At 34.3% G+C, this 14,657-nt stretch overlaps 2 protein-coding genes across 2 annotated transcripts; both read right to left on the minus strand.

Annotated features, from left to right (window-relative positions):
- Positions 1-844: 844 nt before the first annotated feature.
- Positions 845-9,801, minus strand: LOC140982709 (delta-1-pyrroline-5-carboxylate synthase). Its single transcript, XM_073449366.1, has 20 exons — positions 9,597-9,801; positions 8,246-8,317; positions 8,046-8,149; positions 7,593-7,695; positions 7,288-7,449; positions 6,838-7,115; positions 5,640-5,790; positions 5,379-5,543; positions 5,219-5,296; positions 4,598-4,687; positions 3,978-4,064; positions 3,770-3,856; positions 3,581-3,677; positions 3,368-3,471; positions 3,213-3,288; positions 2,673-2,823; positions 2,483-2,551; positions 2,313-2,379; positions 2,171-2,241; positions 845-1,177 (listed from the first exon to the last, which is right to left on the minus strand). Exons 1-20 carry the CDS (start codon positions 9,654-9,656, stop codon positions 1,096-1,098), a joined length of 2,154 nt encoding a protein of 717 aa, XP_073305467.1. The 5' UTR covers positions 9,657-9,801; the 3' UTR covers positions 845-1,095.
- Positions 9,802-11,233: 1,432 nt separating this feature from the next.
- Positions 11,234-14,437, minus strand: LOC140982898 (receptor-like protein EIX2). The gene is made up of 2 exons (XM_073449680.1): positions 13,808-14,437; positions 11,234-13,645 (listed from the first exon to the last, which is right to left on the minus strand). Exons 1-2 carry the CDS (start codon positions 14,435-14,437, stop codon positions 12,074-12,076), a joined length of 2,202 nt encoding a protein of 733 aa, XP_073305781.1. The 3' UTR covers positions 11,234-12,073.
- Between the last annotated feature and the right edge of the window lie 220 nt (positions 14,438-14,657).

Consider the following 14,657-nt stretch of genomic DNA (forward strand, 5'->3'; position numbering starts at 1 on the left):
AATTGGTATCAGAGCCAAGATCGCGACTTTGATTTTCATTGATTGCAATTGGTGCAATTATTAGGAGATAGATTGTTTGGTACAATAATTGTTCACGATGGGTAGGCGTTTGAGCTGTTGTATGATTTAATTAAATATTTGACTTGCATAGTTACCATCAGTTATAGCTTTTGGTAAAGCGACAAACACTCGATCCTATATTATTCGTTTGTAAAGCTAGAAAAAACATGTTGCATCAACTTTTAGTTTTCGAATTGACTCGGTTCGGTCGGTTAATTCGGTTTAACCTAAATTTTGCTCACCCCTAATAATAATGTGTAGTTTATATATTATCAAGTATAAGTGTCTAATAAATTAAAGGTGACTAGGAAAGTAAAAGCATCCAGTAGAAATTGTTGTCAATTTACATGAAAGAGAATAATAATCAAACAACATTGTAAATAATAAATTGCATATCATTGATTGTCAAAAAAAATTGTAATAATTGAATATTATAATAAAATATATGCATTATTAAGAGAATATGACAAATAACAAAAGAAAACAATATGATAAAAAGATATGAAAAAAATTTTAGTAGTCCAATTTTTTTTAAAAAAAATTAAAAAAATATGTTTTTTTTTTAAATTATTTAAAAATATGTTTCTTACGTGCAACGCACGTGCATTATTTCTAATATTCAAAAATGTACAAAATAAAATAAATATTTTTTTTGGAAAAAAAAAATTAAAAACAAGCAATAAGTCACATTCAGAAATTGAGTTTTACAAGAATATCAGTCATGCAAACACAACACAGAAATCAATTAAACTCACAATAATAAGGCTGAATGAACTCAAAAATCTCAAGAATTCAAATATATTTCGAAATGAATGTTCTCAAACCATTTGATTTCTGATACATTACTGATCCTGCAAGTTCTCATTCTCGCAAAATTTGATCCTTCGAAATCTCAGTTATAATACACTATGACCGCTAGTTTCTTCTCGTCAAAGATCAAAGTCTCCTTCCATACCATTCACGCTCAGCGATTTCCGGACAATTAACAAAACTGAGGGTCGGACACCATTTCTTCATGCTGTAGCTTGCTTGGCCTCAAGATTTCAGACTCAAGTCTTTGTGAGTATACACAATGCCTTTATCACCGTTCACCACCTGGCCATTTCCTCTAGCAATCCTATTATCCAAACAGAACATTCAAGTTTAATTGTCACAGGAGTTTTCAGTAAGGTGCTCGGTTGCAATTCAATTTGAAATTTGAAAGAAGAAATAGGCAAACACAAAGGTATTTACCACCGTCACTCGTTCATATAAATAATATTTTGAGATATTCTTACCTTTTTCGACTGGACACCAATTCCAATTCGTTGTTGAATGGTAAGTAGAATAGTTCAAGTTAGAGTAATACAGAAACCCACACACATGGAGTGATTTTTATGCCAGTTACTGTATTATCTGGCTCCAAACGTGCTATTTTTTTGCATTTTCTTTTGTACAAATTCAGTGGTATTTTTACAAAGCATCAAATGGCTCTGGACCTTTGGCCAATGGTACAACGAAATGCTCTTTATTAACGTTTTCATTAATCTCACTCACTCGTCTGGCACAAATCAAGGTCAGTCATTTAAAAGAAATAAACCAGGAATCTAAACCGGTCAGAATAGTTTACAAAGCCTAGGGCATTCTCAAGACCCACATTACTAGATTTTTTTCTATTGTCAGCATAGGTGTCAAAATTCAGATGTAAATGGAGCAAGTGAATTAGAAAAATCAGTGCAGAAATTTCAAATGTTAAAAGTCCAGAGGAAGAGATATTTTATCAACTAATGGAAAGACGATGAAACTGCAATCAAGACAGCTATATATATGCAAGTATTTTGAGTATTCTTGATCTATCTTCCAAAGTAATCATTAGAAACTTCCAATTCAAATAGCAGATAGATATATTGACAGTAGAATTATTTGAAAGAACTTTTAGTTCATTTACAATAGAGGTAAAATAACTAGTCAAGACATATTCTGCAAATAATTTTATCTATTATTCAAGCCTGATTCGGACAAAGGAAGTGTTCCGTCGAACTACGCTTAGGCCAGACCGTAGAGTAACAATGAACATCATCAGGAAAATATATATTCAATTTTGCCACAAGAAAAAGTCTTTTAGGCATACCATCTTATTGTAAGCAATCCTTCAACACCCACAGGACCTCGAGCATGGATGCGACTGGTACTAATGCCAACCTGTCAAGGACAACAAATACGTGTGAATAACACGTATCTACAACTGATTCAACAGAATTCTAATAGCATACCTCTGCGCCTAGTCCAAATCGGAAGCCGTCGGAAAATCTTGTGCTTGCATTGTGAAATATGGCAGCACTGAAAAAGTAACACTTAATGCTTAGTTAATTGAAGTGTACAAAATGCAATCATACTTACACCCTCATCTTTCAGAATTTGCCTCAATTGCATGGTCCATTACCTGTCAACTTGACGTAAAAAGATTTCTGCAACTTCTGTATCTTCAGTTATAATGCTGTCAGTATGCGCACTGCCATTGAGAGAACCTGATTATTTTATCTGCATCCTCTTACAATAACAAAAACAACCACCATACAAAGCCCAAGAAGTCAAACACAAAATAACTAAAGGATTTCAAAACGCTAACATGCCTTCCATGGAGATGAATATGATCAATGGCAGCATACACATCATCCACAATTTCAACAGTGCATGCGAGTGAACTATATTCATGGTGCAATGAACGAGCCTGTGGAATATTTAGTATAGAGCTTGCTCGAGGTCCACCAAATATTGCGACACCTGAGATGTATGCACATCATTGTAACATTATAGCCAAAAACAAGGATCGTTTGAAGGGTACATGCCCAAAATATGTATTTAAATCAATGTCCAATGTGTTTAAGATCCCTTACACACCAAATTAAAACACTTTTATAAGCTTACAGTAAGAGAATGATTCAAATTTTATTATCATTAATTTCCGATCACCCCAGCTTGAAAATATGGACAATTATAAAATAGTCGGGTGATAAACATGATACTGGAATTCAGAACATGTTCATACAGATCAATAATAAACTTTTTGTCATCAATTTCTCAAACCAATAAACTCCAATTAATTTAATCACTCACACAAAAAGGATTTTGGGGAGTGAGCGAGGGGTGGGAGTGTTTGGGAAAAGCCCAACCTTTGATTTGAAGTTCCACAATAAGTTCATTTAGACCCCGAGTCTCTACCAACTCCTTATGAACAAGCAGTGTTTCCTTCAAAATATAGGAGCACTGTGGTAAGGGGTCTCTTAAATTTTTCAACAAATGTGTAAGAATGAATAATTGAACACACCATTGCATTACAGGCAGCAGGATAATCTGTTTTTGCATCTAAAACGATCTGCTTCGCCATATCCATATTAGCTGATTTATCTACATAAACATGACATATTCCATCTGCGAAGAAAATAAAATAGCTATTAGATTTCCCAAATGCAATGCATGCATGATTACTTGATCAAGAGTAATTAGCATTAACATGCAAATGTAATAGTCAACATCTTACCAGCATGACCGAGAACAGGAATCTTGGTTGAAGCCTTAATTTGAGAAACAAGTTTATTGCTGCCTCTCGGAATAACCAGATCAATTACATCATCCAGCTTGGCCAGGAAAAAAAAATTAGTTCCAAACTCATGTTCTGTGGACTCATCCAGGTTTTAGTACAATAAAACAAAAAATTAACTCAATCCACCTTAAGCAATTCAGGGATCTCTTCTCTGGAAGTTACAAGTCCAATAAGCGGTTTTCCAACACTTTTTGGGATGGCGGAAGTAATAATCTAACCAACAAAAAAGGACACGACAAAATGTAGAAAATGAAACAAATAAAAAATGTCAAGACACGGATAAAACATTAGGTCAGAAGAACCAAAAAAAATCTAGTATTCACATGATTAAAACCTCATGCAGGATTGAATTTGTTCGTCTGGCTTCTTTTCCACCTTTTAAAAGCAGGCCATTCCCACTCCGAATTGCTAATGAAGCTATCTGTTAGAATTTTAAAAATGGAATGAATATATATTCTTCAAGTCCACAACAAGTCCATAATTTAGATGTTTATAATAAACTTTTTGTATGCCACAACAATTTTTTTTAAAAAAAAGTAGCAGACAGAATCCTGCGAAGCATAAAACTGGATAGGAGGAAGAAGATATAAGAAAAACAATTCACGCAATTTCCGAAACTAGCTTGGCATGTTCATAATAAATTTTTCTTGTCAGAAAAAGATTCAAATTTTAAAAAAGATAAATGCGGTAACAAGTAGAAATTTTGGAGTTGTTCAACATGGTGAAACAAGGTATTGAGGATAAGGAATGACAAAGGTTTTAAAGTCATTCAAATGGAATAGATCATAAGAATAAATCATAATACGATAGCAAGGTTCAAACTAATACAGGACGTATGTCGAAGTTCAACTTTTTACTTTTTTTTTAGTTGATAACACAAGTTATTATTTCACATTAGTTGAAAATATTGGAATTACACGTAGATGGCCTACACGACAGAGTTAAACATCTTACCTGAACCAGTGCATCAGGTCGAGACTCGAAAATGATCAAAAGAACGCCCAATGGGGAAGACATCTTCTCCAATATAAATCCTTCTGAAAGCTGCGGTAATAATTGCCAGAAATTCACAACCATTTGCCGTTCCAATAATATGTTCAGTACAAAGAGACACATAACTTGAAGCTCTCAACTGCCAGAAGAAAACCCAGCCAACTAAGGAGCTCTTGCTCTTTGGTCTCGGATCAAGATTTTCATCAAGCTCAAGTTGGTCACTTAGTCCAAGAACAAGTATGATAAAATAGAGGATTGATTAATTCGAAATTTTGATAATGATGTGTAATATGGAGTGCAAGTGTGCCACATTAGAAAACACAAGCACACAATGCCTTAGTTTGAGTTTTTCTAATGTCTTAAAACACATTTTAACATGTTTGTCACTCATTCTTGATTATAACACGGTTTGGTTTTAATTTGAGATTCTGTTCAAGGACAGCTTATATAAGATTTTATGTTTTCCTTCACGGGAAGCTGGAGTGTAGTATTTTGGACAAGGTTTACAGATCATAAACCCAGTCAGCACATAATTTCTTTCATGTTATAACCACCAAGATCTACAATAGCCCATTTCCTTACCTCTGTTTTCTTCAAAACTCGCCCGATCGGCTCCTCCATGTTTGCAAGCACGCGAATAGCATTTGAAAGACTTGAAACCTACAAATGATATAACCTTTTATAAAGAGATAAATGAGATCTAAAGTCCTACACAAATTTGAATTTACAAGCAGTATTTTACCTTACCAGGCTTCAAAGCCAGCCTGTCCACCAAAGCCTTTTCATATCCAGCTTGCTGTGCCTCAGAAACATCAGTTTCATTTTCAGCTAATATCAGCTTTTCACTCGCTTCCAGAGCATCAGCTACATCCAGCAAAATTTTACTCCTTTCTTCTGAAGGCATAGCCTACAAGGTTATGAGGTAGGAATAAACATGTTCAATAATAGCACTTGCAATTTTTTTAGTGAAAACTAAAAAAATTGTGCAACTTCAAATGATTACCTGCAGTCGTCTTGAACTTTCCCTAGCTGAAACTGCCATTTCACGTGCTCCAATATCTCCTTGAGGGACCCACTTATGAGCATCTCGATGAAACAACGTGCCAATACGCTTTCCATTTAGAACTCTTATAATACTGTCAGCAGCAAAACCACTACAACCACAGAGATAATGGGGAAGAGTGGGAGACACAAAAAATTTAAAATCTTGTAAAGAGTAATTTTCTATCATAATGCACAGAATCCAAGTTCCTTTCAATATGCCATTTGTGTATATAAGACCAATTTAAATGTAAATTCTATTTACAGCTTGTTGCAGTTGATGAAGTGAATAAACTTCTAGATTTTACTGCATGACACAGTATAGTTGCTATAAGTGATTCATTTTCCAATTTAAGAATAAACCAAATGCAGATTCCTTTTCTTGCAATTGATGAAGAAACAAAATTAAGATTTTACTCCATCGACAAGGCAGAGTAGCGAGAAGTGAGCCATTTTTCCCCCATCAATAATTATTTTATTGATTGATGTTGGATCTCAAATACATAAAAGTTGAATCCCAATGAACTTGTTTATGCAAATTTTGATTTTTTTTATTTCAATAATCCCGGCAAACAAAGGCAATTGGATATTATAAAGCCTAGGTGTAATACATTGGGGAAGGCACATTACTTGGGCGCATAATCGTACCATATCCTAAATCTTCAAAATTCGAAAAATCCTCATCATGTACCACCTAATATATATGTCTCAATTCTCAAACCACTGGACGAAAGCAAAACAAATTTTAATTATTGTATAAGTGAAAATGAAGAATGGCTACCTAGCATTTCACCTTGGATTCGCCATTAGTATAGTTAAGATGTGGTTAAAGTTGCTTCAAGTCTTTAAAAGCACACAAGGGATTGTTTTTGACAGCCAAGGCACATGGTTTATTGAAAAGCTAAGCCTTTGGCTCAAATATAGGCACAGAGATCTAGCATTGGTGAGCCTTGAATCTACCTACCTTGAGAGTTGTTAAAAACCATGCCAAGAATCTTGAGAGTTATTAAAAACTATGACAAGAATGATATATTATTGAATTGAAAATCTCAAATGTTGCATCAGCAAAGTTAATTGGGATTCAAGTTTTGTACATTTTGGGATCTAATGATTAAGATCAAAATAATTAATTTGACATTTTTTGAAAAGAAGCATTTTACCTAGTAATAACAACTGGAATGCCAGCATGAGCAGAATAAACTGCAGCTTTTACTTTGGCAGTCATACCCCCTCTTCCAACCCGAGACTTGTCTCCAAAAGTTATCACTCCCTCATGCCTATCCTTAACATATGTGTGAATTAATTCGGAATGTGGATCACTTGGAGGACCACTATAAAGACCATCTACATCACTCAACAACACAAGGAGGTCAGCTTTTAGCTCCATAGCTAATAATGCCGATAAACTGTCATTGTCCCAAAATATTCCCGAAGAGTCCTGCAAAATGCGATAAAGCGGGAAAATTGTATGAAATTGAGATTGTGGGATAAAAGTTGTGTAAATACATTTCTATCTCTGTAGGAATATCATAAACAATTTTTAATCCCCTTGAGGCTGAGGCTGTCAACAATCTCATGAATGTGAAAATGCTGTAAATATAAATGCATACTTCATAAGGAGCCTTCCGGGTACTGACTGCATCATTTTCATTGAATATTGGAACAACCTTCAGAGAGAGCAGTGATTTCACAGTCTCATTCAGCTGCTTCCTAAAATCTGGATCTCTAAAGTCGTTATCAGTAACTAGAAGTTGTGCTGATGTCACATCCAACTGCATGAGAAAAGCGAAATTATCCAGAATAACTAACATGTGTGTAATGATTAGCACAACCATTGGAAGAAGACAGAGCATCCTCAAAAGCAGACTAAAAATCAACAAAAAATCGCATTAAGGTAATAAAATTGTGATTTCACCTGACTGAACAAAGTATCATAGAGAGCCATAAGGCCATTTTGTCCAACACCTGCACAAGCTTTCCCATCAAGCTCTACTTGTGGTTTTTGCAGATCAGCAAAACTGGAAGAATAAAAAATCAAAGTTCACAGTAACTGTGGAGAATACATGGAAAAATTGGTTAAAAACATTGCTAAAGTCAAGAATTTTCGAAATGATGCCATCCTAGGAATTTGCAAATTTGTCAGTCGCATGAAGTTCAGAATCAAGATCCTTCAAAAATTTTAGCAGTATAATATGATCTACAGAACAGTTCCGTAACATGTCCACAAAAATGCTGAATCGAGCACTGGGATTACTACAAAAGCACATAGCTACGAATTCCTATATTTAATTCTGAAGGCGAAGCTTCTTTCACAAGTGCTTAACACTGTAATCTAAATCTAAAATACAAGAAAATATTAAAAAAGGACCTGCTGTTGAGTAATTTCCTATATCTCAGCCGTTGACGACCAACACCAACAGCACCGGATGTCACCAAAATAACCTCATATCCCTGAGAATTCAGCTCATGAATCTGTATTCGAAACTCAATAAATGAGATCAAGAAAATAATTGTCAACTCATAAACCAAATATTAAAAATTTAAGCCTTTTATAATCCTCTTATTCACCTGCTCGCAGAGTGCCCCTAATCTTCCAAGAGCTAACCTTCCATCAGCTCGAGTGACAACAGCAGTTCCAACCTTAGGTATATAGACAAAACACCGGAGAAAACTTCAAAGTTCACATACAAGGATTTCAAAGTACATAATAGAGATACCAAAAGGCAAGAAATAAACATTAAGTTCAATGAAAACCATGATGTAAATATTCAATTTAAACAGAATGAAAGCCACAATCACATAATCAACTGTTAATTTAGAGTCCTTCAGCAAGAAACCAAAAGGATTGCTGCTTAAAGATCATTTTTATTGAGTCATTGATACTAATAGGATCCAGAGTTAACACCGAAGAATTTCTCACAGCTAGGACACTATTTCGACGATATGCCACTAAGTTTGTTGAATAATAGGAAATTCCGTTGTGATAGGAAAGAAACAACAATGAGTGGTCAATCCATGCCTTGCTGAGAGATCTATGCAAACCAAAAACTTACAGTTTGATGTCTAAAATCTAGAATTTACACGCTCCTACAATAACTATCCACATGCATGGTTTCTTCTGAATGAGCTTAACAGAAATCTTGTTTACTAACAAACACACGAATTCAAGTTCTTTATGCAGAAACCTTTGCCCTTTTGTCGATGAAATCTTAATCCTCACACTTTCAAACGAAAAATCACGAATCTTATGCTACACAACAAAACATTTGTCACTAAGTGAAGTCAAACCTTGTTTGAAGCTTAAGGTACTATAATGAGATTCACCCCCTAATTTTAAATTACCAACATCTTTTTCCCCGATAACTTACAAATACTAAGTCCAAAAATAAAGCAAGCCTGAATGTCCAATGATGAACAAATTAGGTTGTGATACATACATTCATAATTTACCCCCAACAATCATAGCATAGCCACAGCTTTTTTTTTAAAAAAAAATACTCAACCTTTTTTTCCATTCCCCACCCCATTACAAGAACTGCTAAATTTCCAGAATTGCTACAAATGCATAGCATCTTGTTCTCTGCTTGGACCACAATTAGAATCGGCTCTGATATCCCGATCACAAAAGATTCTACCAAACAACTTAGTAAACTGAAACATTCAGAACACGACAAACAAACAGAACTCTAAAAATCCTATTTTTGAGTATTGACAACGACTTAACAGTCATCCAAGTTTCTTTACAAAAAGAAAGAAAAGCCAAAAGCAGACTCAAACTTCCCCGCCATGGAAAAATCAATGCCCATGAATCCTCCATCAAAATAAATCAACGTATCAAAACAAAACCAACCAAATGAAGCCCACCAAAATTAACCAAATTTCCTGCAAGAAAATGCAAGAACATCAAACAAAATGTGACCTTCACGATGACACGCTTAACGTCTCTTACAAAAGAACGAGTCGAATCCACAGCCTCCATTGTTTGGCTGCAAAAAGACTGGGTTTTTCGTTGACGAAAGACAGCAGACAAAAAAGTTCAATAAAGTGCTAAAAAATTTCTGGAATAAACTGAAAACAAGGAGACCCCGTGAGTAGTATTTGTATTTACATAGGGTTTTGCACGTGTATTTGTACATGGTTACATGTATCTGTACTACCTAATTACATGTAATCTTTTCTAAAAAATTTATATTTCCATAGTTATTATTATTATTATTATTATAGATTTTATCTCTATATTTGTTAACCGTGTTAATTAAATAAATATCTTCTAAGACGGTCTCACGAATATATTTATGTGAAATAGATCAACCATATCAATATTTAAAACGAAATGTAATATTATGTGAATAAAATGTAATATTTTGTGCATAAATCGGCTGGTACTAGAGATTCATATCACAAAATTGATTTATGAGACGATGTCATATAAATTTTTGTGACTATTTATATATACCAATATCCCTAAACATGTAACTCTTTTTATTAATAATTATTGTTGTAGTTAAGTTAATTATTTATTATTTGTTTAGATTGTGTGTACATTTTCCAATTTTAATATAAATAATTTAGCAATTATATTAAATATATATATGTGTGTGTGTGTGTGTAAAATTATTTTGTGTGAAAGATGAAAGTATCGTCATTTGAAAATTAATTTGTTTAGTGAGATACGAGTAGTTTTGCATTTAGAAAATATCCATATATTAGGGGCATGTTTTCTATATAACAGAATAAATTCACACAACTATTAGTAATATTTTAGCAATAATTATAATATATCATTGTAAAGTTTATTGATTTCCTACATAATAAAAATTTGACGATATATAAATTTTTATGACTTTCTTAGCTACAAATATTTATAAATTTGATCAAAAGCATAATATTGTTTATGAATATGATTTATAGCCTACGTGGCACTAAAGTTTTAAATTTGGAAAAAAGATATCGAAATTGATCAAAAGTATTTACAAAAATAACTATGTTATCCGTATTTTTTAATTTATTGTCACATGATCAATCATCTCATATGTAAATAACTATTCATGTATATGAAATATCGTTATGTGTGCATGCATTACATATAATTAATTGTCATATAAATTTAATATTTATGTAGAATACTAAAATATGTTAAAATAGTTTCTTGGATTATTTTTATTTATTTTTATAATCAAGTTATTAATTTTATTTGGTGTTTTTATCTTTTGTTTTTGTTTTTTTAAGCATCATGATATGGTTTTTATTTTTTTTTTAATTCTCCAATCAACTATATTTTGGACATTTTGTATTTTTTATTTTTTTTCTATTTTTTTTCATGTAGCGTTTTTTTGTAAAAAAAATTTCGAAGAGGTTTTTATTTTTATTATTATTTTATATATTTGAATTGTAACTTTGGAAAATAATATTGTAAGTGTATGCATGTATAAGTCGACTTCTTTTTTTGAGGTGGGGAGAAATTAGTTATAATTGGGCTTTGAACACCATATTTCATCTTTGAAACTTTGGTCAAAATATACTATTTTTTACCAATGCAGAGGTATGGCTTGCAAATAATTGTTTGCGGACTATTAGTTATTGGTAAGAATGCATCCATGGCTGCTGTTGAGAAGAATACAGACATGTTTTTGATGGAGTATTTGTCGTTTACCGTTTCAAATACAAGAAGTTTCAAGGATTGAGTAACATTTATGTTTGTGAAGTCAAGTTTCAAGGAACATGCTCGCATGCTTATGGTTGAGGTATTATGAATTATTATGATAGCCCTTAGCTCGTTCTTGCTGCAGCGACGGAGGCATGGCGATTACTTTCGTGAAATCATTACAAGGCACTGTTATCCCCAAGGAGTTTATTCGAGTGGTGGGCACTAGGACATTTGCTGCTGCTTGAGTTAAAGCCAAGAAAGGTTCAAAAGGTGGTGCTGCATCAACCGCTCCAAAAGCTTCAACATTGAGCAAAGAAGTGAAGTCCACCACGGTTTTTTTTTGCCAATATCCTGAAAGATGGGCAAGATCCTAAAATCTTACCGGATTCGGAGTACCCGGATTGGCTGTGGCACTTGTTGGATAAAAGCCCGGCTCTCAGCGAGCTACGAAGGAAGGACCTTGAGACTTTTTTCCCCTGAATTTTGTGTTCATTATGATTAAAATCCATTTAGTTGGCAGTTACTTCTTGAAATTTTTTCTATTGCTTTTTATCTGTTTCAGCTGCAAAATCAATCGGATCTTTGCTTTCTTTATTGAAAGTTGAGAAAGATCGTTATGATGAAAAAATTCTAACGTGAGAGAAAAATAAAATGACAGCAAAAACAAAACACAAACATTCCAAGAAATGAAAATGCGGCACACCTCTCTCTATACATAGCAAAAGGAAATACAATCTTGCAAAAAGAAATTATCTAGATCTTCTCACCGCTTTCCGACACAGGCTATCAAAGAAATTGAAATAGGCATATCTCCAAGATTTGCTGAGTAGCACAGTACCAACAGCTCCCCAGAATCCAACAATGAAACCCAACACTATCGTTATGTAAAACTCCTTTAAAAAAGATAGGTTCGGGAAGGCATCACCACTCGCATCGCCTTTGTCTTGTTTTCCATGATCACCCAATGGAGGGTTGGGGCCATCCTCGGGGCACCTTGGCAGAGGGGAGCCGCATAGCCCGATGTTTCCAGCATATGCTGATGCTGAAAAGCCCTGAAGCTGTGTGCCGGGTGGAATTTTACCCGAAAAATTGTTGTTTGACAAGTCAAGAAAGTCCAGGAAAGGTAAATCCCCAAGGCCCGTAGGAATCTCTCCCGAGAGTTTGTTTCTTGACAGATCAAGAGATTCCAAGGACTCCATCTGATGAACTGCTGGATCTATGTGTCCTCTCAAATGGTTTCTCGACAAATTCAAAGAAAGCAACCCCTTCATCTGGAAAACATCTGTTGGAATATCTCCCTCTATTTTGTTGCTAGAGAGATCTACGAGTTTAAGAAGATATAGTGTTGTACTGAACTCATACTCACGCCCTTTCAATTGAACAACTATTTTGGCCATTTCTTTGTATAATAGTGGAGGGGAATCAATCATATCACGCACACCATCCGTCAGGCTGCTATTTTTTTGAATCAAATTAGTGAAATTTTCGAAGCAATGGAGGGGGATTGTTCCTGATAGATTGTTCCTGGAGAGATCTAAAATTCGAATTTGTGTAAGACGACATATTTCTGGAGGGATACTTCCAAAAAAATTATTGCCTCGAATATTCAGATACGCCAATCTTTCATAATTTGTTCCTATCCATGTCGGGATCTTTCCTGTTAACTTGTTTCCTCCAACATCAAGAATTAATAAGATTTGATTATTATTCAAACCAAAGGGCAATTCACCAGAGAAGTTATTGTTGCCCAAGAATAGAGCAACTAATCCACTACCCAAAGAATTTGGGATTTTTCCAGAAAAACTATTGTTGGACAAGTCGAGAATGGTCAAAGACATGTTCTCCCAACAATCAGGAAGTTGCCCGGACAACCGGTTGTTCGAGAGATCGAGTAAGAACAACGCATCATAGTTGGATTTGCACAAGGATGAAATTGTTCCAGAAAATTTATTGTCGGACAGATACAGACGCGTGGTATCGGGGTGAAATGATGGTATGAGACCTGAAAGTTCATTAAAACTTAAATCTAGAGAAGGACGAACAAAAACTTTTGATGACAAATCAGGAAGTTTGCCACTAATGTGATTATGAGAGAGATTTAAGAATGCTAATCTTGGGAGATAATCCCAAAAACTTTCAGGTAATTCATCTGAAATATTGGCACAAGAGAGATCAAGGTGAGAAACATTACTTAGAGTGTGAACCCATGTTGGGAAACGAGGTCCTAATGAATTGTGAGACAAATCCAATATTTCTAAGTTTTGGAGTTTGGAGAGGTGAGACTCAGAAATTTGGCCTTCTAGTAAATTAAAAGAAACATCCTAAAATTCAAGTTTTGAAAGTTCCCCTACACTTTCAGGTAGTGAACCTGTAATTCGATTGTGAGATAGATCTAAACTTCTCAAACTTCTTAGATTCTGCAGTGAATTTGGAATTCCACCGTCAATTCTATTGCCTGACAGATCAAGATTCTTAAGAAAAACAAGTTTATGACCAAATGCATCAGGAATGGGACCATCTAATTTATTATCAGATAGATCAATGCTAACCAAACTTGTACTAAAGTTAAATAACCAATGGAAGGCCAACGAGGTGAGACTACTTACTCCATTTAGATCAAGAAAAGACAGAGATGAAAAAGTAGAATTGGCATATACATCTACAGAAGATGTATCGTTGGGGAAATCACAACTCATCAAAGACAGTTTCTTCAGAGAAGGGATCATCAATAAGTTTCGGAACATAATGGTTTCCAAGCTTTGAGTAAAACTTGAACCCCAAAACTCAAGATGAAACAAAGAAGAAAGATTAGATAGCCAATCGACGTTCTGGATCACCAACCCATCATTAAAAAACTCGAGACCAATCACATGGCCATGCATGTCTCTACAACTAACCCCTCTCCAGCTGCAACATTCACTTTTGTTTTCTTCACTTCCCCATGACCAAAGATCATTATCTGGATCAATAATTTCTTGCTTGAGTTTGAGCAGAGCATGTTTCTCTTTCTCTATACACCTGATCCCTTCTCCATTTCCGCCTTTCAAAGTGTATATAGAAACAAGAACAAAAAACATAGACAATGATTTAGTATTACATTTTCTATTATCCATTTCTATTCTCTTCAGTTTGGTTGTTAAATACCCTCTAATGCCGCAACAAAGAATTTATAGATGGATCCGTTTGTAGCTAGTCCTCATATCAAAATAATTTGAACTCATTAATTAAACTTATGCCGAGACATATAGAACAAAAAAAATCAAAAATATTAACTAAGGTGGGACTGACTTATAAGAATGGATGGAAAATTATTGGAGGTGATAGTGATAGAAA

Source organism: Primulina huaijiensis, chromosome 8 (assembly GCF_012295235.1).
Source record: "Primulina huaijiensis isolate GDHJ02 chromosome 8, ASM1229523v2, whole genome shotgun sequence".
NCBI lineage: Eukaryota > Viridiplantae > Streptophyta > Magnoliopsida > Lamiales > Gesneriaceae > Primulina > Primulina huaijiensis.